General features: G+C 42.5%; 2 protein-coding genes across 5 annotated transcripts in view; one reads left to right on the top strand and one right to left on the bottom strand.

Annotated features, from left to right (window-relative positions):
- Positions 1-9,088, bottom strand: part of Szt2 (seizure threshold 2 homolog (mouse)) — a 52,366-nt gene extending 43,278 nt beyond the window's left edge. For both annotated transcript variants that reach the window (XM_013016905.1, XM_013016904.1), the window contains exons 1-4: positions 8,994-9,088; positions 2,231-2,356; positions 1,630-1,803; positions 1,185-1,355 (exon numbers count right to left, since the gene is read on the bottom strand). In XM_013016905.1, the coding sequence (XP_012872359.1) occupies positions 1,185-1,355; positions 1,630-1,803; positions 2,231-2,356; positions 8,994-9,020 (498 nt within the window). In that variant the 5' untranslated portion in view covers positions 9,021-9,088. The remainder of the gene's footprint in view (positions 1-1,184; positions 1,356-1,629; positions 1,804-2,230; positions 2,357-8,993) is intronic.
- Positions 9,089-9,204: 116 nt separating this feature from the next.
- On the top strand, positions 9,205-15,364 carry Med8 (mediator complex subunit 8). 3 transcript variants are annotated; one of them, XM_013017007.1, is made up of 7 exons: positions 9,205-9,249; positions 10,761-10,879; positions 11,560-11,686; positions 12,897-13,037; positions 13,211-13,292; positions 13,640-13,888; positions 14,988-15,364. In XM_013017007.1, the coding sequence occupies exons 1-7, from the start codon at positions 9,244-9,246 to the stop codon at positions 15,050-15,052; spliced, it is 789 nt and encodes a 262-aa protein (XP_012872461.1). In that variant the 5' UTR covers positions 9,205-9,243; the 3' UTR covers positions 15,053-15,364. The 3 variants fall into 3 exon arrangements, with proteins under 3 accessions (XP_012872461.1, XP_012872459.1, XP_012872462.1); XM_013017005.1 differs by having other exon boundaries at positions 11,542-11,686; XM_013017008.1 differs by lacking the exon at positions 9,205-9,249 and adding an exon at positions 9,817-9,834 and having other exon boundaries at positions 11,542-11,686.
- The last annotated feature ends 9,794 nt before the right edge of the window (positions 15,365-25,158 follow it).

Here is a 25,158-nt window from a genome sequence, read left to right as displayed (position 1 = left end):
TCCCTAAAAAGCCTGTTTCCCCTTCTTTGAACAGATAACCTCAATTCTTTCTTCAAGACTCAGTTCAAATGTAGCTTTGTTTTAAAGGTCTCCTCTTTGGCTCTCCCAACTCCTCTTAGTGTCCCTACAGCATCTGAATCGTAATTTATCAATGCCCTAAAACACTCAACTGCAATCATCTCCTTTAATGTCTGTCTCCCTCTATAAGCTCTCAATCCTCCCTACTAGAACAAGGATAATACCTAATTTCTCTGTCTCCAGGGATCTACCCTGCGTTTGGCATAGATCAGGCTTCAGTGTTTGTCAAGTAGAACCAAGTTTTGAGTAATTACCTAACACCCTTGTTTTCTTTGTCTTGGCTATAATACCTTCAAAAGTTTGGCCTCTGTCCAGGGAAGTGGCCCACAGACACCAGGCTAATGGTTGTAGCAGGAGAGCATTTTAAGTTTGGGTAGAAGGCTGGCAGTTCCTACCCTAGAACTTAGTATATACCTACTGTTGTACATTTCAGATCCTCAGGTGCTGTATCTGGCATCCATCTCTTAAATAAACTAATGGCTAAGATGAGAGTTTAACTATCAGAGATAGTTTGAGGGCAAGTCCCTAACTAATGAGTTAAAGATGGTTAAGACCTGATGAGGAGAAATAGGGCCAATGCTTATCTAAGTTAAAAACATATTCCTGTAACAAACTCGGTCATTATTCAAAAGAACTGTCTTGTGATCACCTGTCCAGGTAGCAGAGCTCTGTCATAATGGTCAGCATTATACCAACAGTTCATAAGCCCCTCAGAAATTTACTTTCTCTGTCTTTAAAATAGATTATGTTTCTATGGACCTACAGTAGCTCAAAATCACAAAACTATTCCCAAAGATCATTTCCTGGGATCAGCACTTTAGCGATCATGATAAAACTAAAGGAGCTGGGGAGGAAACAGAAAAAAATATCCAAGGGTCAGACCCATCGAGATTTGCAGTGAGGGTGAGGTATTTGTCCAATCAATGCCAACTAAAGTTCATGAGGAGGCTCTTTAAAACCAGAGAAACTAGTCTTTTCAAGGGGAGAGACTCATGGGAATGAGAAAACAGAGAGCTGGGTACTTGGGTACGAATGGTAAGGATGTGGTCCAACAGACTATCAGAAATGTGGTCTGAGGGTAGAAACTTGGATAGAAGATACAATACCTGGTGGGACTGCAGGCCAATGATTGAAGAATAGGCCTGTATAGTTACGTAGATCTCAGGCTGGAAGTCAATGCAAGATCCAGGCACTTGAAAGGGCTGAAGCAGCCCTCCTAGACAGCGGGACAGGGCATGGAAAACTTCATCAAACAGGATCTCTCCTGTGGAATCATCCTGAGGGCAAAACAGAGAAAGAGCTCTCAAGGATGGTCAAAGGCAGCTTTAAGCAGGAACAATCAGCTTCTGTAGGTCAGCAGGAACCTTATGGTTAATTATGCCCCCCAGAATAGTGCATTACACCCAGTGGAATCTGTCTTTGAATGCTCATCACTCCTTTATAAAGCCTTTCTGCTTCCCACAATGGTAGGTTAGGAACATTTTTTACCTTCCCCAGGATTTCTCATCCCATCCCATCCTTCCTTCCCACCACCACTTTCCAAGTGCTCACCACAATGCTAGTAGATGGGCTAAGGTCCAGCTCAATAACAAAGCGATACTGCCAAGCCAGGAAGGTAACCTGGGTGGAAGGTACCAGAAGAAACGGCCTTGGGACCACTGGTTCATCTGGCTGCCACCCAGGGGGAAGGACACTGAGGACTTCCAACTCCTGTTCCGACTGAAGCTGACAATTAAGATGGAAGAAAACAGAAAAGGGTTAGAAAGAGTCATCACTGTCTACTCTGAACTCCATCAGTTATTAGTTGTGAGATCACAGAAAAGGCACTTAACCTCTTTAAACTTAGTGTTCTCATTTGTAAAAATGCAAATAATCCTAACACTAGCACTTTAGCGCTGTTATTGTGTGAATCAAGTGAAACCATGCATAAGAGTGCTCCCTGGATCTGTCTTTTATATCCAAAATGACCCACCACTGGCTCCATTTCCAGCAAACCAACCATATATCCTTCCCCCACTATCCCTTAGGGAATCTTCTTGTGGTTAAAGACACTTGTCCCTCCTAGACATGGACCCCTTAGAGTCAGGGCTCTGAAAAAAAAAACAGAGCCTTCTGGGATAACCCCTTATATGTCACCTATTCCAGGCCTCACCAGCAACTCCTGGGGTGTGGCCTGAACAGTTTGATGCAGATGATTGAGAAACCAAGCCAGGCGGACATTTCGGGAGATTCGATAATCTTTTCTCATCAGCAGGAACACCTGCCCAGCTTCTTCCACCTAAGGATAGAGACATTAATGTATCTAAAATTAAAGGGAACTGGGTTCCCCATATATACAAATCCTGTGTAAGCAGGCCAAGGAGCTCACACTCTGTAATATAAGAGGCCAGGCAGCAGAGGTGATGTCTACCCCTGCTACCATGCGTGCTGTTCCCGGCAAGTCAAGTCACAACTTCCCTCCCCTTCTCCAACAGACCTCCATACCAATGAAGTGAGCTTCCCACATTGTTTCTACAAATGTGTGAGTTTCTCCAAGAAACTATAAGCACCTGAGGATGGAGATTGAGTCCTGTTCTGCTTTTGAGCTCATACTTGGCAAACTGATTTAAAAGATGACACCTAATAAGTCCCTAAATGTTTCATAAATATGAATATTACATGAATATATGACAGTCCTTCTTGAATATAGCAGGCAGTGAAGAAACCTTTGCTGTGTGAATGTAAGCCTCAAATTAGTATCTCAAATTAGGTGTCTGTGGGTCACAATCTCTACTCATACACCTCCTAGTTCCTTTCCTCCATAGCCTCAGAGGTGGCCACTGCAATGTTCCAACTAGCCTCAATTTCCTTACCCATGTCCTTGTCCTTCCACTATGCAAGCCCTGCCAAAGCTTGGACTTGGGATGAACATGACATTTTCCTTGGTCAACATATATAGCATGGCAACTGTACTAGTGACATGAAGAAACCTATCACCTTGCCAGCAGTGCCGATTCTCGCAGGCCTTTACCAGTCCACTGACTTACCAATCAGCAATTTTTTATTCCCTCCATAAGATTTTTCATCTCCCAATCCTGAAATCCCAGAAGACCAGACTGTTCACTGTTCACAGAGGAAGTAAGGGACAACTGACCATCATTCTCCCAGCCCGACTTCCTACTCTAGCTTGTTCTAGACAAGTCCCACATTTCTCCTCCTGTTCCTAACAGTGAGGGGAAATAAATCAGTTGCGGGTAGTGAAGACATGAACAGAAGCCAATGACTGCCTGTTGATAAATATTAATGCTGAAAAGAAGATTTCCCCCGCCCCCACCTCAAATGAGAAAATATGTACAAAGAGACCGAAATAGCCCCGAAAAAGCAGTAAGGAAGGGTGCCTGATGCCAGAAAACAATGTAGATAGCAAAGAAGCAACAGATGAGGATTTAGAAAGTCTTATACTCCAAGACAAAGGGCAAGGATAAAAAGACACAAAAGCAGGTACTGAGCAATGACAAAGGGAGGAATTCATACCTACTGAATACCTAAAATGAATTCAACAGATCTCTGTAAAGGTTAGGTGCAAGAATTTCTGATTGAGTCAACCTAGGCTAACTTGTTAGCTGTGAGACTCAGAAAAGGCATTTAACCTCTTTAAGCTTCCGTGACTACACATGTAAAACAGAGCTAATCCTAATACCAATCTAAAGTGCTGTTATATGGATCAAGGGAATCATACATATGAAGTGCCCACACAGTGCCTAGTACTTTATAAGAACATAGCAAAAGTGAACTATTACAGATTACTAGGTTAACAGTAGGTGTTTCGTATAAGTAAACTCAGTCTTCATAGCAAAATATGTAATAGGAGGAAAATGAAGTTTGAACTGAGTAGTTAATATAAAAGTCAGAAATCAAAGCAATATCTGATGAGTAAAGCTCATCTACTGAATGACAACTGTCCATTTCTCTCTTAACAGTAGAAACAAACTGGGAGAGAGCAAGGGAAGGGGTGATATTGTCCAGAAAGAAATGTACTCTTTACCTCAGTTATGTAAGCATAATCACTTTGCACATCACCTTTACAATAAAATATTAAATTAAAAAGAAGAATTGAAAACAGTCAAGCACAACACTATATACCTATAATCTTAGCACTTGGGAGGCTGAGACAGAAGAATTGAAAACTGAAGGTCAGCCTGGACTACGTAGTACGACCCTATCTCAAAAACAGAGTTGAAAGTGTGGCTCCAACTAGAACGAGGCAGAGACAAAACAACAATGAATACACACAAAAAAAGTGCAGAAAAGATTTAAAGTACTAACAAGAAGGAGCATAATAGGTAGTCAGGTGGCCATGGTTCACATCTATATTCAGGAGGTTGAGATAATAGTTCAAAGCCAGGGCTGGGAAGATGGCTCAGTGGTAGAGTGCATGCCTTGCAAGCATGAGGCCCTGGGTTCGATTCCTCAGCACCACATAAACAGAAAAAGCCGGAAGTGGCGCTGTGGCTCCAGTAGTAGAGCGCTAGCCTTGAGCTGAAGAGCTGAGGGACAGCGCCCAGACCCAGAGTTCAGGCCTCATGACTGGCAAAAAAACAAAAAACAAAAAAACAAAAAATAGTTCAAAGCCAGCCTAGACAGAGATACTCTATGTCTAATTAAGCCACAAAAGTCAGGTGGGAGCTGTGGCTCCAGGTAGTAGAATGCTAGCCACAAGGAGAAGGCCCTAAGGTCAAACCATAGTACTGGCAAGGGCTGATATTCTGTAGCTCATCTTATCTGTACTTCATTTCTACAATACCTACATGGGAAAAACAACTGTCTATGGATTTTAGATTTTATCCTGAAAGTAAAGGCCAGTGAAAGGGTCCAATAAAGCAATTTGTCTTCATTTAAAAACAAAACTCTGGCTACCACATGGTTCATAAAAACAACCTCTATCAATGAGGGGAGATGAGAGTGACCTTGACTAGAAACATTTAAGTAAATTAAAAGTTGACAGAGCTCAAGAATCTACATTTTAGCTGGGCACCTGTGGCTCATGCCTGTAATCCTAGCTACTCAGGAGGCTGAGATCTGAGGACCATGCTTCAAAGCCAGCCCAGGCAGGGGAAAGTCTATGAGACTCTTATCTCCAATAAACCACCAGAAAACTGGAAGTGGCGCTGTGACTCAAGTGGTAGAGTGCTAGCCTTGAGCTGAAGAGCTGAGGGACAGCACTCAGGCCCAGAGTTCAAGCCCTGCGACTAACCAAAAAAAAAAAAAAAGAATCTACATTTTAATAAGCATCTCAAAGGATTTTTCCTTATTAGTCTTTAAGAATTCTTGAATTAGTTGTGCTTTCAAAACATTTACATTGTTGGAAGGGGTGACATAGATCAAGATGTACTGTACTTACAGAATTGTAACCTCTTTGTATAAACTACCTAATAATAAAATTTAAAAATTAAACAAATCTACATTTCTATGAAACTTCAAGTATCCACTATTAATCACCTTTGAATCTGAAGGCTTGGAGCAGTCTGGCAAAGAAGACAAAAATAAATGTTTACAGTCATGGATGTTTACAGGCTTGGATTCAAATCTTGTTCTTTTATTTGCTATCTTGCTATCCTTGGCAGGTTAATTTTTCCAGATCTCAATTTCTTCACTGATGACATATAGATAAGATAATTTTTATAAGGATGTTGTTGCAGTTAAATGGGTCAGTCATTACAATGGTAGAGGAAGGCTATCATTCTTTGAAATATTTATTGAGGCCTACATACCATTTATATCAAGATAACTAGAACATTAGTAGGCTCTGGGCTGCATATCATGGATACCAGGATGAATGAAACATGGTACATCTTATTAGTTTGTTGTTTTCTAGTTTTTGCTTCTTTGAGATTAAGGTTTGAATTATTATTATTTTTTATTGTTAATTGTGGGGACTGAACTCAGGGCCTGAGTCCTGTCCCTGAGCTTTTTTGTTCAAAGCTAATGCTCTACCACTTTGAACCACTGCACCACTTCCTGTTTCTGTGGCTAATTGGAGATAAGAGTCTCATAGACTTTCCTGCCTAGGCTGGCTTGAACTATTTTTTAACCCATTTTTAGCCCATGACTGTTTTTCTGTCAACACAAAATAATGTATACTCTCCCCATCCCAATGATCTGAAGCCTCTTTATCATTATACTTATGCCAAAGTACTCAGCTTCCATCATAGCCTTAAACTGAATCTTATCTAGTCTCACTGCTCACCAATCCCACATACCCATATTATCAAAGCTCAGGTAAGAGCATGCACTCTAGTGTTAGCATAAGAAGGATGTAGTTCTACCCCTTCCAGTAGATAGGTAGCTTTGGCATAGAGATTAACCTCTCTGTGCCTCAGTTTCTTCATCTGTGAGTTGGGGTAACAATAGTGCCTACTTCACAAGGACTTTATGAGTATTAGATATTGAATTAACATAAAGGCCATTCCTTTAAAAAGGCCTCCTCTCCTAACTTCTTAACAAACTGGATTAAATACCCTGGTTAAAAACTGTTAAACAAGCCAGGCACTGGTGGCTCATACCTGTAATCCTAGCTACTCAGGAGGCTGAGATCAGGAGGCTGAGATCTGAGGATCGTGGTTCAAAGCCAGCCTGGGTAGGAAACTTATGTAACTGTAACTCCACCTTTATAATAACAATAATATTAAAAGAAACTATTAAGCATGCAGGGACCTGGCTTTGTAATCCTAGCTACTTGGGAGGTTGAGATCTGGGAATCAGGTTTTGAAGCTAGTCCATAACACTTTTATCTCCAATTAATTACCAAAAAGCCAGACGTAGAGCTGTGGCTCAAGTGGTAGAATACTAGCCTTGAGCAGAGAAAGCTAAGGAACAGTGCTTTGAGTTCAAGCCCAAGGACTGGTACAAAACAAACAAAAACCTGTTAAAACATCCTCACTCACTTTTATAGCACTTACAATTCAGTGTTTACTCCATAAAGATAGGGAATACCACTCTCATACTACCATATACCTACTCTGGTACTTAGCATATTTTGAGTTCATAGCAGCACTCACAAAACATTTTGAGTATTTGATGAATGGTTTCCTAAATCTTACCATGACAATTTTTAGGATGCTAACATCCTCTAAGCCACTTTCCTTTTAAAACTTCTTGCATTTTCCCCCAGCGCCAGTCACATTTCCAGGTGCAGAACTCTTGGCCCCTTTTGCTTTCTGAGATAACATTTTCAGAAATTCAAATTAAGAATTTAATAAACATAGAAAGGGGATGTCGCTTTGGAAAGTTCTTGCCTAGCATGCAGGAGACTTTGGATTCAATCCCTAGCACTGAAAACAAAAACACTTTTAACAAATGCTGTAAATTTTAGCTGTCAACTACTTCTTTTATGTATCTAACATTACATATACAGTTTACAATAGTTTCCTGCAGAACAGTACTGCTTTCTAGACCACCTGCCTAAAAAGCATGTTTTATTTACCCCACAGATTCTCATTTTAACCCATTCAGAAATAATACTCTAAATTTCTCAGCTTTTCTAAATATTGGTCTTTCTCATGCATGGGCTAATCCATTGCACTTCTGAACATGTCTGATTCTTTTAAGTAAGGTAATTTGTTACTATCAACAACCAATCATATTCAATGTTGGGTGTTTCACACATGCACCATTAAGACATTTGCCATCTTGACTACTTTATTTGCACTAGAATTAACCATTATGGTCTGGCTCCAGAGTCTTAACCCTAATGACTTACTAACTGTATAACTTACTTTTTTTTCACCCCCCCCCCCATCCCAGCCAGTCCTGGGCTTGAATTCAGGGCCTGGACACCTTCCCTGATTTTTTTGATCAAAGCTAGCACTCTACACTGGAGCCACAGCTCCAATTCTGGCTTTTTTTGTTTGTTTGTTTGTTTAATTGGAGATAAGGGTCTCACAGACTTTCCTGTCCAGGCTGAACATCCATACTCAGATCTCAGCCTTCTGACTCACCAGAGCCTGGCTACTTTGTTACTCTTAATAGCTCTGTGTCTCAGGTTTTTTTCCACTGGAAAAGAGGAGTTATGATTTCTAGAACTGGGAGAAATATCAGTAAAGCGCTTAGAATGGTACCTGGCATGCAGTAAGTTTTCAAAAATTAATGACCACTCTCTATCATACACAACCCTTACCCTTCCCATCAACTGCCATATTCTCTTGTAGTACTGGTCAACTACAACCAATCTGAGATTTCACCCCTCTCCCCCCTTCAAATCTCCTAAGGCACCTAGAGTCTGTTTCCAAGTGAAGAGGTCTTGGGTAAGGGTACTTCATCTGACTTTTCAGTTTTGTTCTCTGTAAATGAGAGTAAACGCTGCCACCTTCCTTGCACAAATCTGAACGACAGAGTATATATACAGAGCTAGCTCACATGCCTTTTCTGGCTTAATGCATAGGATGCTCACGTCACACCATGGGACAGATATTTTATAACTAAGGAAACGGGATCTGGGAAGTTAAGACTTGCCCGGATCGCTACATGGTAGCATCAATAACTAGATCGAGGTTTCACTTCGAGAGAAAACGTTTTTCAAAGATCACGAGCGCTAGAACGACATCCACGCATGCCGTCTGTGGCATCCCGGTGTTTGATGAACGGCAGGATCCGGCTGTCAGTCGGCTGCGGTGATGCCCACTAAGACGGCAACAGTGAATTAAAACACAAGGTTTGTTAATACCACTGTCATCAGGTCCACGGCTGGCGACTAGGCTGAAACTGCAGTCAATCAAACAAAGGAAGTGACTTCTCCAGTCTCTGGAGGAAATCGCTGACCGCGACGGTGCAGCCGGGGCTGGTCCCCGTCCAGGCTAGGCGGGAGGAGGCCAAAGCCACGCCTCGGGTCCGGGGGCCCCGCGCTGCGCCCACCCACACACCCGTCCGCCCACCCTCACCTCCGGCTCCGGGCGCTCCGAGGCCATCGTACAGCCCACCAGCACCGGCCTGGCCCGGCCCGGCCCGGCCCAGGGAGGCTGTGCCTCTCTTGACCCCTGACCTGGCTACCTTTGCCCCCGGTAGGAACCGGAAGTCACTGGGAAGGCCGAGTTCCGAGCTTTCTGATTGGTGAATGAAGCTCTCGGGCGGAGGTGCCTGAGGATCGAGAAACCGGAAGTGGCGGTCGCTGCGGCTGCTTGGGCCGCTGCGATGCAGGTGAGGAGGAACCTAGTTGATTCTACTGGCAGCAAGTTAACCTTGGGCAGCCCGACTGAGAGCGGGCTGGCCGAGGGCAGGGAAGAGTTGGTACCTGGCGGAGTGGGCAAAACTCGTGGCTGTGGCGGGAAAGCGGACGGGGGCGGGAGGGGAAGCGAGGCCTACGGGACCGAAAGCAGCGCCCTAGAGACATGGGGTTGGTTGAACCCGGCTGACGGAGGGACAGCTCGGCTAACCGGGAGGAATGAGGCAGCGCCGACCTGCCGGGGTCCGAGAAAGGATCAGATAGTCTTTTGGAGAAGCTGAGATAAAATTCCAAGGAAAGACAGCTGAAGAAAGGGGTGGGCTGACTCCGACCGACCTGGGCTGTTGGATACAAGTACAATAGGGAATCTAATTGGGGAGAAGCTGAGGGCTGAAGCTACGCTGTGTTTGTAATCTGATGCTGTGGGTGGAACCCAGGATTAGGTCCCTGTCAAGCATCGTGTTGGGTTTGCAAGATGATTTTGCATCCTTCTTCCCAGCTCGTGCCCTAATAATCGTTGAGGGTGAAGGACTGATATAAAATGGGAGACCACAGATGCTGTATGACAAAGAAATGCTTTGCAGACTTTCAAGAGATAAGAAACACATACGAACTTTCTTGGTTTTGTTTTTCTTTTAGCGTATGCACCTGTGAGAGACTTCTCACTGCGGTTTGAACTCAGAGCCTCATACAGATTCTCACTCAGTTCTCTTTTTCCCCCACCCCATCAGGGCTAGTACTTTACTATTTGAGCCACACCTCCACTTCCAGCTTTTGGCTGGATAATGGAACTCAAGAAACTTGCAATTTTGTCTGCTTAGGCTGGCTCTAAATGTCAGTTCTCAGATCTCAAGACGCCTGAGTAGCATGGTGTGAGTAGGTGGTGTGAGTAGGTGGGGTGAGCCACTGGTGCTCTGCTTTGGTAAATGTTTGTGGCTCAGCTGAGCTTGTGAAAGGAACACAAAAATATTAGCACAGAGTGAGTACACATTAAGTCATCAGGGAGAAGATTGAAATATCAATACAAAGGATAAATGAAGAGCTGAGAGGCAGGACAGAGCTAGTGTTCAGAATATGCCTATGGCAAGGGGGTAGCTCAAGGAACAGGGGACCTGCCCAGCAAACCCAAGGCCTTGAATTCAAACCCCAGTACTCCAAAGCAGAGAAAAGTCATCAGACATATTCTAAGACAGGGAAAGATGGTATACATGTGGTTCAGAATTACCCATTAGATAAACAACTTCAAGAATTAGGTCTGACAAGTACTTCTCAGTGAAGCAGAGCAGGGTATATCTAATGCTATGCTATATTTAATGCTATGCACGGATTAGGAAGCGTTAAGAGAAGAAGTAAGTTGGTAGGAGGTCAGAGTTGATGCTGTCTGTAACACAAATGCCAAAGATAGAAAACAACATAGCTTTTCGGCTTTCTTCTGAATGTGCTACATTCATCTATCTGGGTAACCAGTCTGTTACTCTTGATGCAGAGGGAGGAGAAGCAGCTTGAAGCATCATTAGATGCACTGCTCAATCAAGTGGCTGATCTGAAGAACTCACTAGGGAGTTTCATTTACAAGTTGGAGAACGAGTATGACCGGCTGACTTGGTAAGGGTTGCCAGGACAAGCCAGGGAGGGTTTCATGGGTGGGGGACCAGACCCCCTGATGGACAGGACATGTGCAGTGATGTAACCATTTATCAAACATCTCTTGATTTGGAAAGAGCCTGGTTGCCCAACATTTAATGCATAGTTTGGCTTACAGTCTCAATGGCAAGGAAGTAGAGAAATGCCCAGTCTCTTTAAACAGTTTTTTTCTAGGTTTTGCTTCTTATTCTTTGATTTTTTTTTTTTTTTGTAAGGAGGTCTTCCTTCAGTGGAGAAGCCTCTTAGCTCTTTTAATGCCAGATTTGTTTCCACAGTTCTGACTGAATGTTAACATCCAACCTCCTCTGAAATTGTGGATCGTACGTCTTGGCTAGGATAAAAACTTTTATCCAGTTTCTCAATTTTCACTTGTAACAGTATAGCCATCATTCCTGTTTTACCACTGTTCTCAACCCAGTCAAACAGTGAACTATTTTTTGTCAGAAATTGAAAGATTATTCCCTTTTTCAAACTAGTATTACTGTTAGTTAATCTGGTTCCCATCTAGGCTAGTAGTCATAGGGCTGTCAGTTGTTTGGGGGTGTGCCTAGTCTAAAGGACCTCTTCAAGATTACAGGACAGAGAGAGAGTGGAACATTCTGATATACTTTTACCATCACTAGGCCCTCTGTTCTGGACAGCTTTGCCTTGCTGTCTGGACAGTTGAATACTCTGAACAAGGTCTTGAAGCATGAGAAGACACCTCTGTTCCGTAATCAGGTCATCATACCTCTGGTATTGTCTCCAGACCGGGATGAAGATCTCATGGTAAGAAGAGGAAAAAGATCCAACTTGGAAGTTCTTACATGAAAATTTAGAGCACAATTATTAATTGGCTATTTTAGGAGTTCTGGATGTGGGGTAGTGTGTGGCAGTAAGAAGCAAGGACTGGGCTGGGAATGTGGTTTAGTGGTAGAGTGCTTGCCTAGAATGCATGAAGCCCAAGGCTTAATTCTTCAGTACCACATAAACAGGAAAGGCCAAAAGTGGCACTGTGGCTCAAGTGGTAGAGTGTTAGTCTTGAGCACAGAGAGGCCCAGGGACAGTGCCAGGCCCTGAGTTCAAGCCCCAGGACTGGCAAAAAAAAAGTAAAGGAGAGATGTTTTGAGAGTTCCTAACATTTTCTTTCAAATTATAAATAATGCTTCTTGGGCTGGGAATGTGGCTTAGTAGTAGAGTGCTTGCCTAGCATGTATGAAGCCCTGGGTTCGATTCCTTAGTACCACATACACAGAAAAAGCCAGAAGTGGTGCTGTGACTTAAGTGGTAGAGTGTTAGCCTTGAGCAAAAGAAGCTCAGGGACAGTGCCCAGGCACTGAGTTCAAGCCCCAGGACTGGCAAAAAAAAAAACAAAACAAAAAACCAAGGACTATGTTTTGGAAATACTGCTTTTCTTCTAGAAATGAGAGAGTCAAATACCCTAAAATTTCTGAGACTATGTCACCAAGGCAAAAGAAGACCTTTCTCTTGTGATACTTGTTTTTTTTTGCGGGGGTGGGGGGAAGGGGGGATCCAGTCATGGAGCCTAAACTCTGGGCCTGGGCGCTGTCCCTCAGCTCTTCAGCTGAAGGCTAGCGCTCTACCAGTTGAGCCACAGCACCACTTCTGGCTTTTTTCTTTTTGCTTGTATGGTGCTGAGGAATTGAACCCAGGGCCTCATGCATACAAGGCAAGCGCTCTACCACTGAGCCACCTTCCCAGCCCGTGATACTTGTTTTGAGGGGGAAAAGGTCTGTGTTTTTGTGATCTTGTCTGTTCCAGTTTTTAAGTAATGTTTCAGAGAGAAAGAGAGACAGTTTAATTTGCCCTTAGGTGTGCTAGAGATAGGTTATAAGAAGACAAGTGAATGAGACATTGTCCTAGGAAGCTAGTTACTATATCTCAGGTTGTATTTTACACGAACATGCACTGTTTGCCTGTGAAAATCAGGCTCAGTCTTCTTGAATGCATAATAGACCTCATAAAATTTGTGTTACAGCGTCAGACTGAAGGACGGGTACCTGTTTTCAGCCATGAGGTGGTCCCTGACCATCTGAGAACCAAGCCTGATCCAGAAGTTGAAGAGCAAGAGAAGCAACTGACAACAGATGCTGCCAGAATTGGTGCTGATGTAGCTCAGGTTGGATGGAGCCACTGCCCTGCTGCCCCCATCCTGTCACAAGCTATTAGCACTCCTCTGTAGTAGGGATGCACAGCTCATCACACTTGGCTTGTCTATGAAAGAGCACAGAGAAGAAACTTCTTCATAATCATGTCCTGCTTACCTTAATCATTATCAAATTTGTGTTACAGAAGCAAATCCAGAGCTTGAATAAAATGTGCTCAAACCTTCTGGAAAAAATCAGTAAAGAGGAGCGAGAATCAGAGAGTGGAGGTAAAGAGGGGTTGGTGGCAAAACAGGGACTGGTATGTAAGATCACTGGAATAGGAATGGTGGTTCACCTAGTAAAGTGAAGGCACAAGCATAAACTGCTTAGGGAAGGATTTGCAACCATGTTAGTTTTCTGTGTTTAAAATCAATCTTGGAGCATATCAAATGACAAAGTGGGATGGAGACTCATCGATAGACTTGGGATCTTCTGGCTCTTTCCCTGAATTATAAGGGAGTCTAGATGCTACTGAAGTCAGAACTTCATGTCTTGGCAGTCATCACCAGTCTTTCAGCTGTTAAGTTCAGCTCAGAGCCAGACACAGATTTCAGGATGTCCACTTTTATTTCAGGTCTTCGGCCAAACAAACAGACCTTCAACCCTGCAGACACCAATGCCTTGGTAGCAGCTGTTGCCTTTGGGAAGGGGCTGTCTAATTGGAGACCTTCAGGCAGCAGTGGTCCTGGCCAGCCAGGCCAGCCAGGAACTGGAACAATCCTTGCAGGGGCTTCAGGACTGCAGCAAGTACAGATGGCAGGTGCTCCAAGCCAGCAGCAGCCAATGCTTAGTGGGGTGCAAATGGCCCAAGCAAGTCAGCCAGGTAAGGTGGGAGTGGTTGAGCTAATATATAGGAATGAAGTACATTAACTGGGCCCCTAGCATTCTCAGACCTGAAGATTTTCTCTTGTCTCCTCTGTTGTGACTCAGTGCAAAAAAAAAAAAAAGGTGACTTGGAAAATAATTTTCAGCAGTTAAAAAAAAAAACTCACTTGAGATTGTAGTAGACACTGGCTAAAAAACTTTGGACAGCAGAAACTGCTCTTGCCTCCCATCCTCATCTCTTCTGTCTCAGTTGTTCTGTCCCTTTTACTCAAGATATTAAGTATGTGGTCAGTGTAGAGAAATCAACAGTCAGATCTTATTCAAGACCATTTGTTAGGTAAATCACTTGTTGACAAGCAGGTACTTTTCCTACTCAGGAAAAGTAGGTATTCTTTTACTACTCTGTCTATTGCTCTAGCTCTTGGCTTCTTGCCTTTTTTTTTTGTGCCAAGTCTGGGGCTTGAATTTGGGACCTAGGCACTGTTCCTGATCTTTCCCCATCCTACCTCAAGGCGAGTACTCTACCACTTGAGCCATAGCTCCACTCCAGGTTTTTTGGTGCTTAATTGGAGATAGGAGTTTTATGGACTTTCCTGCTCCAGCTAGTTTTGAACAGCAATCCCCAAGTACCACGAGTAGCTTGGATTATAGGTGTGAGCCACCAGCACCTGACCTCTTGCCTTCTTTCGTGGTCACTTTTTAGTAATTTTAAAAACACTTTGGAGGAGTCCAGATGCTAGCAGAGATTTCCTCCAGACTTTCTAGGAGAAAAAAAAACAACCCTAAAATAAGAGCAGATAGTACCTTATCACCTATGACATTAAGCAGTGGTACCCCAGGTTTAGCTATCTTTTCCAGAAATAGATAAACAGAAAGTAATGCTCTGATTCTCACCATTCTACCAAATCACCACTTTCTTCTAGATAACTCCAGAAAGGGATCTACTGAAGAACCATAATTTTTTATTTTTGCCAATCAGGGCCAGAGGTTCTGAGATAATAAGATAAATGTCAGGAAGGAACCTGAGAGACTACATTTTTTTGTTTATTGTAAAAGTCTTACCTTGTTTTAGATGTCTTTCTTTGTGTTCCTTTTAGGGAAAATGCCAAGTGGAATAAAAACCAACATCAAGTCAGCTTCAATGCATCCTTACCAACGGTAGCATGGACAGCAGCCTCCACTCCCAGGTGATCTGTGGTGGGCAGTGAAATTACATTTTTCCTGTAGACCCCATAAAAAGAATACGGGCTCTCAGCAACACATCCCAGCTTCACTGGTGAATAGCTATGTGACAACGAACAAATAATGCAATTTTTCTGGGCCTGTTTTCTCATTTGTAAATGATGGTAATACCTACCTCATAGGGTTGTTGTGAGGATTAAAATGAGAAAAAAGATTGTAAAAAAAAACCCCAACAACTTAGCACAGTATGTGAAAATAATAAGTTCTCAATAAATGATAGTTTTTACAGCTATTTTTCTGCCCCTTCCTCCCCCCCCCCCCCCCCCCCCCCCCCCGCCCCTCCAGTCCTTGATCCTGATCTCATCCTGAGCTGATACTGCTCCATATCAATGGTGAAGCTGATCTGATCAGATGAAACCCGGGATAATTTTGTGCTTCCAGAAAGCAGCCTATATGTCTTGGAAGCATATTGTTTCTGTAAGCACTCTTGCTCAGGGTCCATCCTGCTGGCCCTTTAGACTGTAAGTGAGGAAGTTTCTAGGGTAGAACAACCTTCCACCTATAACTCTGATGACGCTTGGGCCTGTGTCTTCTGAACTGGCTTAAATCAGCTTTTATTTGGAAATGGATAATAGTCTCCATCCTTTCTTCTGCCCTATACGCAAGAAGAAAGGTGTCAAGGGACCAGTAGGTGGGAGATTTCTCAGGAAGTGCCTTTCTTACATTTCACTAAGCCACAGGCTGGTGATGGGAGGAGTAGCTCCATTAGTAGCTTTGCTTTTACAGAGCTGTAGAACAGAGTGCATTTGGGCAGCCAGCCATGTTGCCTTTCTCAGCACTCCTTTATAGGCAGGAATATGTATTTAATCAGCAAAAGTGAGCCAAAACAGTTTATAAAATAAAGTTAGTTACATTGATGTTCACTGGCTCAGGGTTATCTGACAGCATTTTATGAGAGTTAATATAGAGAATTTCAACAGTGCTTCAAAGCAATTCTAATTTGATCTCTGTAAACATTTCCTTGTCTTTAATTATCTTGGATGTGGAAACCCAGAGATACCCAGTTTATACCTGCCAAGTGTTGTTGTTTCTTCTCTAATGTCATACACTGGTACTTTGACCTTTGATCAGTGTTAGACAATATTCTACCAGACTGTGGCAGCAGAGGTCTAAAAAAGTGGTTCCAGATGTCACTTGGTCCATCAACACAAGCTTAGTGACCACACACACCGCAGCAGGGGAGTCCTGCTGTCATCTCTTGGGTCCCAGACCTTTCTCCCACTTAAACAGACTGACCTATCAGCCCACTGAAGTGTTATCTTCTCAGTTCTTCTCTTTCCACTCAGAAAGCTAACTTCAATATTGGGTAGACCACAAGCTAGATTTTTCTAGACTCCCCAGATCATCTTCCAGTGAATGTATCAACTCCATTGTATCAACTCCAAAGACTTTCGTTGTTTTTGTGAGAGGGTCTCATTATATAGCTCAGATCTGTGCAGAACTCTTAATCCTCCCCAGTGTTGTAATTAACAGGCATATTCCATGTACCTGACAAGTTTCTTTGTATCGCAGGCTGATTCTGAGATCTTATTTCCACCATCCTGTTGAAATGGGTTCCTTTTCCTTTAAAAGCAGAACATCTTCCAACAGGAATAAATGCAAGGCCTCACTTACATTCTGGGCCCTTAAGAAACACTCCATGCCAAGGAGGTGCTCACACCTCCCAAGTCACTGTAGGCACACACACTCTCATTTCCATCTCTTATATAAAGAGAAAACACAACTCCCTCTGTCACAACTCCTCTTTGAGGCCCTTATACCTAAGTGAACACCTCAATGGAAGGAATAGATCTTAACAGCCATGCCACTTGGTCCCTTGGGAGGGAGTATATGTGAAGAAGAGGACATTTATGACTGTTTTTTGCTCAAATTTAGATTGGCAAAAGGTGATTCTTGTCCTATTCTGGTATTCTTTTTTCTGATTCTGACCAGTTTTTCTCAGGGATTGCACTTTCTCCTACTTTTGGAAACTCTGGAAAAAAGGATTAGACTGTCTCCCAGGCTTGTTTCTGGGATGGAGAAAGAAGAGGCAGCTGTGAAATCTCAAGGGCTTACATAGCACAGTTCATCCCCTTGAAGGCGGGAGGTTATTGAATCAATGTCAGTATTATCATCCATTGCCTAAGACTTTTCCATGTCCAGTTCTTCCCTGAAGCTAAGATTCAGTCACATGTGAACTTCCTTTTACACGTTGCTCAGGTCACCTTATTCTGTTTTCCTTCCAGTGTGGATTGCTGCCCTACTTAACAGGTTCACCTCACTCAACCATTCACTGTTTTGGAAAATGTCTAAGATTGATAGATTGCAGTCAAGTGCTGTGTCTAGCTCTATAATAGATCCCAGCACAAGGCCTGAACTGGGGGAATGTGATTGTCCACCTCTGTCCTGTAGCTATAAGGAAGAAGCCGAACTCTGCAAGAATACCCTAGTACAAGGCTTGGCTTTTTTTCCTATTCCCTTACCACCTCCCCCAGGCAGCTGGAAACAACTTCTCCCTTTGTCTGATTTTCTTGTACAGAATAATCCTCCTTATGGACAATGTATTCTCTGTGTCTTGTGGACACAGGGGCCGTGTAAGCTGATCCCAGCACCGGGCAGGACAGAGGCTGAATCCTTCCAAATGCCCACCCTGGGTCAGTTCCTGATTACTATCCAGAGGAAACTAATAAGGGCTGTATTTTTTTTTTTCTGTCTGCCTCAGATTTGGGCTGCCGGTAGCCCCAAATGCTAGCCAGAAGTAGGACCAAGAGTTGTGGTCCATTTTCTGGTCATGCTTGAGAGTTCACAGCTCCAACTTAAAGAGGCTTGATTGGCTCTTTCATGAAAATCTGGAATGCTTGCACTTAGGGTTTGTCATCGTGTGGATGAAAGTTTTCTGATTAGAAAAAGGTGGCTCATTTGACAAGACTCTAGCGCTCTATCCTACCACCATGTGCTTTGTCCCACAGGACAAACTTCTGTTTTTTTCCTTGGACAATTTCTATTTCTATTTCCTTTTTCTTTCCCTCCCTCCCTTCTCCCCTCTTTCTTTCTCTCTTTGGTGCCAGTATGAGGGCATGAACTTGGGCCCGATTGCTATCCCTTTGCTTATTTGCTCAAGGCTAGCACTCTACCACTTGCCCAGCACTCTAGCTACAGCTCCACTTTCAACTTTTTTTCTGGTTAATTGGGGATGAGGGTTTTATAAACTTCTGCCTGGTCTGGCTTTGAACCACAGTCCTCAGCCTCCTAAGTAGCTAGGATTATATGGGTGAGCCATTGGCACTCAGCTGTTTTCTTTGTTCTTGAGTGCTTTCAGGATGTCAGCTACTATTTGGATATAGCAGCTTCCTAGGCACAGCTTGGACTAGTTTCCTGACTTTCTTGAGCCTCAGTTTTTTTTGGTTTTTGGTTTTTTGGTTTGTTTGTTTGTTTTTTTTTAACCTACATGATCCCAGTGATCTCTATAGGTTGAAAGTCTCTGACAAAATTGTGCAGACCTTTTGGTTTTTGTTTTGTTTTCCTTACTTATAGGGCTATGTTACATAGATAGGCCAGTTTTTCTAGATTAATCCTAATTCCCTAAGGCTTCTACAAACCATTCCCAAAGTTCACTTTTGCAACCACTTTTGCAACCTTTTGTAAACCACTTCCCTAACAGTTTTCTGACTTTCATACAACTCTCTGATAAATATTTAACAAAGAGATGTTACCATCAAGGTATGTGTATGTTGGAAATCACCTTCCCATAGACATCTATCTCTCCCATGGATAAGATGTGTGAATGGAGAGATGACTCCTTCAACAGAGGCATAATTTTAGACTTTTTCTTTCTTTTTTTTTGGTCGGTCGTGGGGCCTGAACTCAGGGCGTGGGCACTGTCCCTCAGCTCTTCAGCTCAAGGCTAGCACTCTACCACTTGAGCCACAGCGCCACTTCTGGCTTTTTTTTTCTGCTTATGTGGTGCTGAGGAATCGAACCCAGTGCCTCAGGCATGCAAGGCAAGCGCTCTACCACTGAGCCATCTTCCCAGCCCGATTTTAGACTTTTTCTCTATTACAATAACTTCCCTTACTGAACTAAATATAAAGTGCCCTGGGCCATTCTTACTTTCTGCCATTCCTCTGCCTTGCCTTGTTCGCACCCCAATTCTTTAGTTTGTGGTCCTTTTGATTCTTCATTGTGTTTTGTCCCTCCCCCACATCTTTTGTCATTTCTGGGACCACCTATTCTTTTTGTTGTTGTTGTTTTGTTTTGGTCTTGGGCCTGGGTGCTGTCTCTGAATTTTTTTGCTTAACACTAGCACTTTACCAGTTTGAGCTATAGATCCACTTCTGGTTTTCTAGTGGTTAATTGAAGATAAGCATCTCATGGACTTTCCTTCCTGGGCTGGTGTGAACCATGATCCTCAGATCTCAGCCTCTTGAGTAGCTAGGATTACAGGTGTGAGCCACCAGTGCCTGGCTTGACCACCTAGTGTGTGTGTGTGTGTGTGTGTATGTGTGTGTGTGTGTGTGTGTGTGTATACACGTGCACACACTGGAACTGGGGCTTAGACTCAGAGTCTCATGCTCTCTTTTTCAATCAAGGCTTACACTCTACCACTTGAGACATACTTTTACTTCTTGCTTTTGGATCATTTACTTGAGATAAGAGTTTCTCACTTTTCTGCTTGTACTGGCTTTGAATCATGATCCTCAAATCTCATCCTCCTTAGCTAAGATTAGCGGCAGGCATCATTAGCACTATTACTTAATGTTTTTATGTGTCTTCAGAGTTACAAATCCTTATTGGCTCTATATGCCCTCTCTAACTTAATTCTTTCTTTCTTCAATATTGGGGTTTGAACTCAGGACTTAGCATGTGCTAGGCAGGTGCTCTACTACTTGAGCCAAGTCTTAGCCCTTTAATTTACCAAATTTCCTCACAGCATTTAACAATACTGAACATTTCCTTCAAATCTCTTTTTCTCTCAACTTCTGTGTTCTTTAACCTCTGGCCCTTTCTTCTTTGCAACTTCTGGACTTTGGACCTTTGTATGCTTTTCTTTTTGTATGCTTCTTGAATGTTGTTTTTCTCTGACTTGTCTTTAATCCTCTTTTCTCCCAAAAACAAGACAGCCCAGATGTCTCTGCTGAGATGCAGATTACTGTCAAGTATCTCTACCTATAGGAGCCACAAGTTCCTTGGGTTCTGGATGTCCAAATCCAGCCATCCTCTCTGCCCCTCCCACCACCATAACTTCCTTTTCTGATTTTTCTGGGCATTATCTAAGCAAGAAATACAGGAGCTATCCTACACTCTTTCTCTTCCATGTCCCTAGTTCTATAACTGATCAGATATCGAATTCTATCAGTTTGTTTCCTCAATATAATTCTGTGTGGATTCATTGGTATCTATCCTGTCTTATAGCTTATATATTGGGCCTCTCAATAAAAATATTCTTCAGACTCCCTAGTTCTAGTCCTGGAAATTCCATCTTCTCTTCCAAAAGTCTGCCAGATAGATCTTTCAAAAATTTAAATCTGGGCTGGGAATGTGCTTTGTGGTAGAGTGCTTGCCTAGCATTCATGAAGCTCTGGGTTTAATTCCTCAGTACCTCATAAATAGAAAAAGCCAGAAGTGGCTCTGTGGCTCAAGTGGCAGAGTTCTAGTCTTGAGCAAAAAAAAGCTCAGGGGCAGTGCCTAGACCCTGAGTTCAAGCCCTAGGATGGGCAATAAATAAATAAAATTATAAAATAAAATCATCCCAAAGTGTTCATTTTATTTGAGGGGCAAGGAATGCAAATTTCGCATGCATATATTATTAAAGGAAATAACCTCCAAAGAATTCCTGCTAGTCTGAAGAACTTCAGACTAAGACACCAGAATCGTTGGCAATATTTACCCATTGGAAAAGTTTTTAGAAATAGCTCACATTTCTTGAAAGGCAAGTACGATTCTGTGATGCAGACCCTTACCTCCTCCTAACTCATCTATATTGTGGTGTAAACAGCTTAGTTTCCAGAAGGTAAATTGACTTTCAAACCTCCATTCCATTATCCCCACTACTCCTCTATGTTGTACCCTCATGCTGTCTGACAAATACCCCATTAACTTTCAGATTCATCACTTGTGTGACTGTGATACTTTCTAACATCCTAGGCTCTTCATAGCTCAATGATACTGGCGCTCGAAAAAGTCAGTCACCTCCTCTGTTATGCTCCACCTTTGTACTATGTACAAATCTATCCTAGCTCTTGCTACACTTTATTGTCCTTTAAGTCTAAGTACTGTGAACTGTCAAAGTTTGGCCATAGTTCTTCTAACCTGAGAACAATAATCTTTGGTAAGATAATGTGTGCCTGGTATACTATAGTATCTGACTTATCAGAAACACTAACAATGGGAATGGTACTATTGTTATTTCCATTATGATTTAGCTTTGGAGAGGTAACATAAAATAACAGTTTGAATAGATTCTAGTGGCAGAATGCCTGGGTTTAAATCTTTGCCCAATCACTAGCTCTGTAGCCCTAAGTAGTTAGTGTACTTCTCTCTGCCTCCATTTCCTTAGTCCTATAGAGGATAATAATAGTGGCTAGTTTACAAAATTGCAAACGTTAGTGGGTCTTCAGTGGGACTGTAGTGGGTCAACGTATATAAAGTGCTTAAGATAGTTCCTAACAGTCGGAGAGCCTCGGTACACATTAGCTAGTTCCACAACAGCAGTCATTGTTTGAATAAATCATTGACTGACAAATCTTTCTGAGAAGTCGGAACTTCTCCTTCCTTATGTAGCTCTCCTGTGCTGCATGAAGCCTCAGGAACTCCTCAGGAAACATACTTTGTGCCAGTTCCATTCCCCATGGTATCTCCCTAGCAATTGCTACAGAGAAGGCCCTGGAACATTTTCACATGGGACAGCCTAATATGACGAATCAATTTTGTGTCTAGTTTTGTGAGTTTTATTTCTACTTAGGTGTTACCTGTGTTCTCGTAAGCCCCAGTTTGGTCTTAAATCATATCATTTTGAGCTGAGCTTCAATGACAAACTCCTTCACCTAAAATGTTCTTTTTTAAAAGAATCACTTCTAAATGGTGTCTCCTGTCTATCCAAGCTAGCTACAGACTCAGTTCCACAGTCTTCCTGCATTCTGCTCTAAACAGGGGTCTTGAACTACTTACAGATTTTTCTCTGTAGTTGTGATGGTTCTCCGCCTCTCTGGTCTATGCCTGTTTGCTAGGTCAGGCTCAGGTTAATACAAGTATCTCTGTCTAATTCACTGGTCCCATTCTTGTCTTTCATTTTCACCAGCAACCATCCTTCAGTCCTTGGCTCATGACATCTGTACCTTCCTTGTCACTTTGCTGCAAGGATTCTCAGCTGTAGCCATACAGAAATCCCTGGGACCAAAAACTGCCTCAGCTTTCATGACTTAACATACCCACTCCTATTATCTGTCCTCTTTCTTGCTCCCTTGTTCAGATGGTGGACAGTTCATCCTTTTAGTTCAAGTGTCACCTACTTCTTGTATACTTGACTATTCTCAAACTACCTGTGAACCCTCTACGCACTGCCATTACAGCACTCATAATTCTGTTGCAATATGTCTTTTGAGATACAGCCTTGCTATTTTGCCCAGTACCCCAGGCTAACTTGGAACTCACCATATAGACAATGCTTCCATTGGACTCACAAATCTTCTGACTTCAAAGTGCTAGGATTGTAGGCATATACTACCATACTCAGCTCCATTGAAATTGTTTTGTATAAGTTTGAATGCTGACTGTGGCACCTATTGTGGGACCTTAAATAAGTTATTTCACTTCCAAGAATCTTTGCAGAATGATATTATAGTATTGATCTCAAAGAGTACTTTCAGGGACTGGGGAGGTGGCTCAGTGGTAGAGCACTTGCCTTGCATGCATGAGGCCCTGGGTTTGATTCCTCAGCACCACATAAGCAAAAAGAAAAAAGCCGGAAGTGGCGCTGTGGCTCAAGTGGTAGAGTGCTAGCCTTGAGCTGAAGAGCTGAGGGACAGTGCCCAGGCCCAGAGTTCAGGCATCATGACCAGACCCCTCCCAAAAACAAAACAAAACAAATCAAAGAGTACCTTCAATCAAACAAGAAGAAGCCCAAGCTTCTTAGAAGAGCATTCAGTTATTCAGGCACATAGTTAGCACTTAAATGCTATTATTTTCTTCTTTTTCTTTCTCCTGTGGAATTACTTTTATTCCATAAAACTGTTTTTTGCTTTTTTGCCAGTCATAGGACTTGAACTCAGGGGTTGGGTGCTGTTCCTGAGCTTTTCTGCTCTGCTCAAGGCTAGTACTCGTCATTTTGAGCCACAGCTCCACTTCTGGTTTTCTGGTCGTTAATTGGAGATAAGAGTCTCCTGGACTTTCCTGCCTGGGCTGGCTTTGAACTGCAATCCTCAGATCTCAGCTTCCTGAGTAACTAGGATTACAGGCATCAGCCACAAGCACCCAGCTATAAAACTTTTTTTAAAATTTAATTTAATTTTATTTGTGACTTTTTTTATTATAATCCATTACAATTACAAGGCATTACAATTGTCTAACCAAAAACAAAAAATAGGATATATACTTGTATTTGGGTTATGTGGATGGCTTTCAATAGGCCTAAGGACTTAAATGTGTGAGCAGCCTCTGCATTTCTCCATTCTACATCCTGTAGTTACCTGTGGAAGAACTTGGTTTTCTGGATGAAATGCCATTAGGAGCTTGGATTAGTGGGGAGTAGGGGCTGGAAGCAGGACTAATGAGCTCAAGGAGAAGGGAGGAATTCCTTAAAAGAAATAAAAGCCAAGGATAGGTAAATGTTTGAACACAACCAAAGCTAGTACAAAAGCTAGATCTCCCATAGTAGTATTGGTGGTATTTCACCTCTATGGAAAATCCTAATTTTTTTTTTCTTGAGCCCCATCATTTCTCCTGAATTTTCAGCCTCATGTTTCAGATTGTTGGCTGTGCCATCTCACCTCACTCTCGTGTCCAAACTACATTCATGTTCTCTGTTTGTTTCACCCATGTTATCCAGTGTGCCTACCTTGGGTCAGTTCTGGGCTCACTCTGCTTTATTACCTTTTCTTCTTCTCTCTACTGTTGATCTAGGTCAGTCCTTGCTGTGTCACATCTGCATACCTGTATCCCTGAATAGGTCCCCAGCTTCCTATTTTCTTCCTATTTCTTCTTCCTATTTTCTTCTTGATAATATACCTACAGTGGCAAGCTTGTCTTTCAAAACACAATGGGGATCATATCAACCTCTTCAGATATCCTCAGAGATGATCTTGTACAAACAGCTCCTTATTTTCTATCCAAAATCATGACTTTAGGCCAACCAAGTTTGTTTTATTTTGTTTGCAGTACTGAAATGGTTTCCTGCTTGCTAGGCAGGCACTCTACCACTTGGGCCATGACTTCAACCCTGTTTGCTTTGGTTCTTTTTGGGAAAGTCTTGCTTTGGAAAGCCTAGCCTATCCTGAACGCAGTCCTATTTATGTTTCCCACCAAAACTAGGGTGACATGTTCATGCCACCACATCCAGCTTTTTTGTTGAGATGGGGTTTCATGAGTTTTTGACTGTTGTCGAATCTCCAAGCTCAGCCTTTTAATTAGCTAGGATTATAAACATGAGCCACCACACTAGACTCCAACCTACTTTTTAACCTATTATATGAAGGCCTTTTATTCATCATAAACAGAATCCCTTACAGTTCTATGTGCTTGTCCTATGCTTTTCTGGTTCTATCCATTTTTTTTGCCCTGCATGTTTTCCTCTGCCTGAAATACCTATATGTTGCTTCAAGCTTGTTTGCTATGTAAATCAAGTTCTCTGATTTTATGTTCTTCATCTGCTAAGAGGGATAATAGTACTGACAGGTCTGCTCAACAAGAGCAGATGAAAAGCAGCTGGTCTCCTTGTCAAAGGAAGAATGGGATAGAATAATATGCATTTCTTTTCTCCATCCTTCTCACATATCTTACTAATTCTCCTACCTCCATCCTTATAATCTATTCTGGTTCATCCCCAAACAAAAA

Source organism: Dipodomys ordii, unplaced genomic scaffold, assembly GCF_000151885.1.
Source record: "Dipodomys ordii isolate 6190 unplaced genomic scaffold, Dord_2.0 Scaffold33, whole genome shotgun sequence".
Classification (NCBI taxonomy): Eukaryota; Metazoa; Chordata; class Mammalia; order Rodentia; family Heteromyidae; genus Dipodomys; species Dipodomys ordii.
This window is presented reverse-complemented; position numbering and strand designations above follow the sequence as displayed.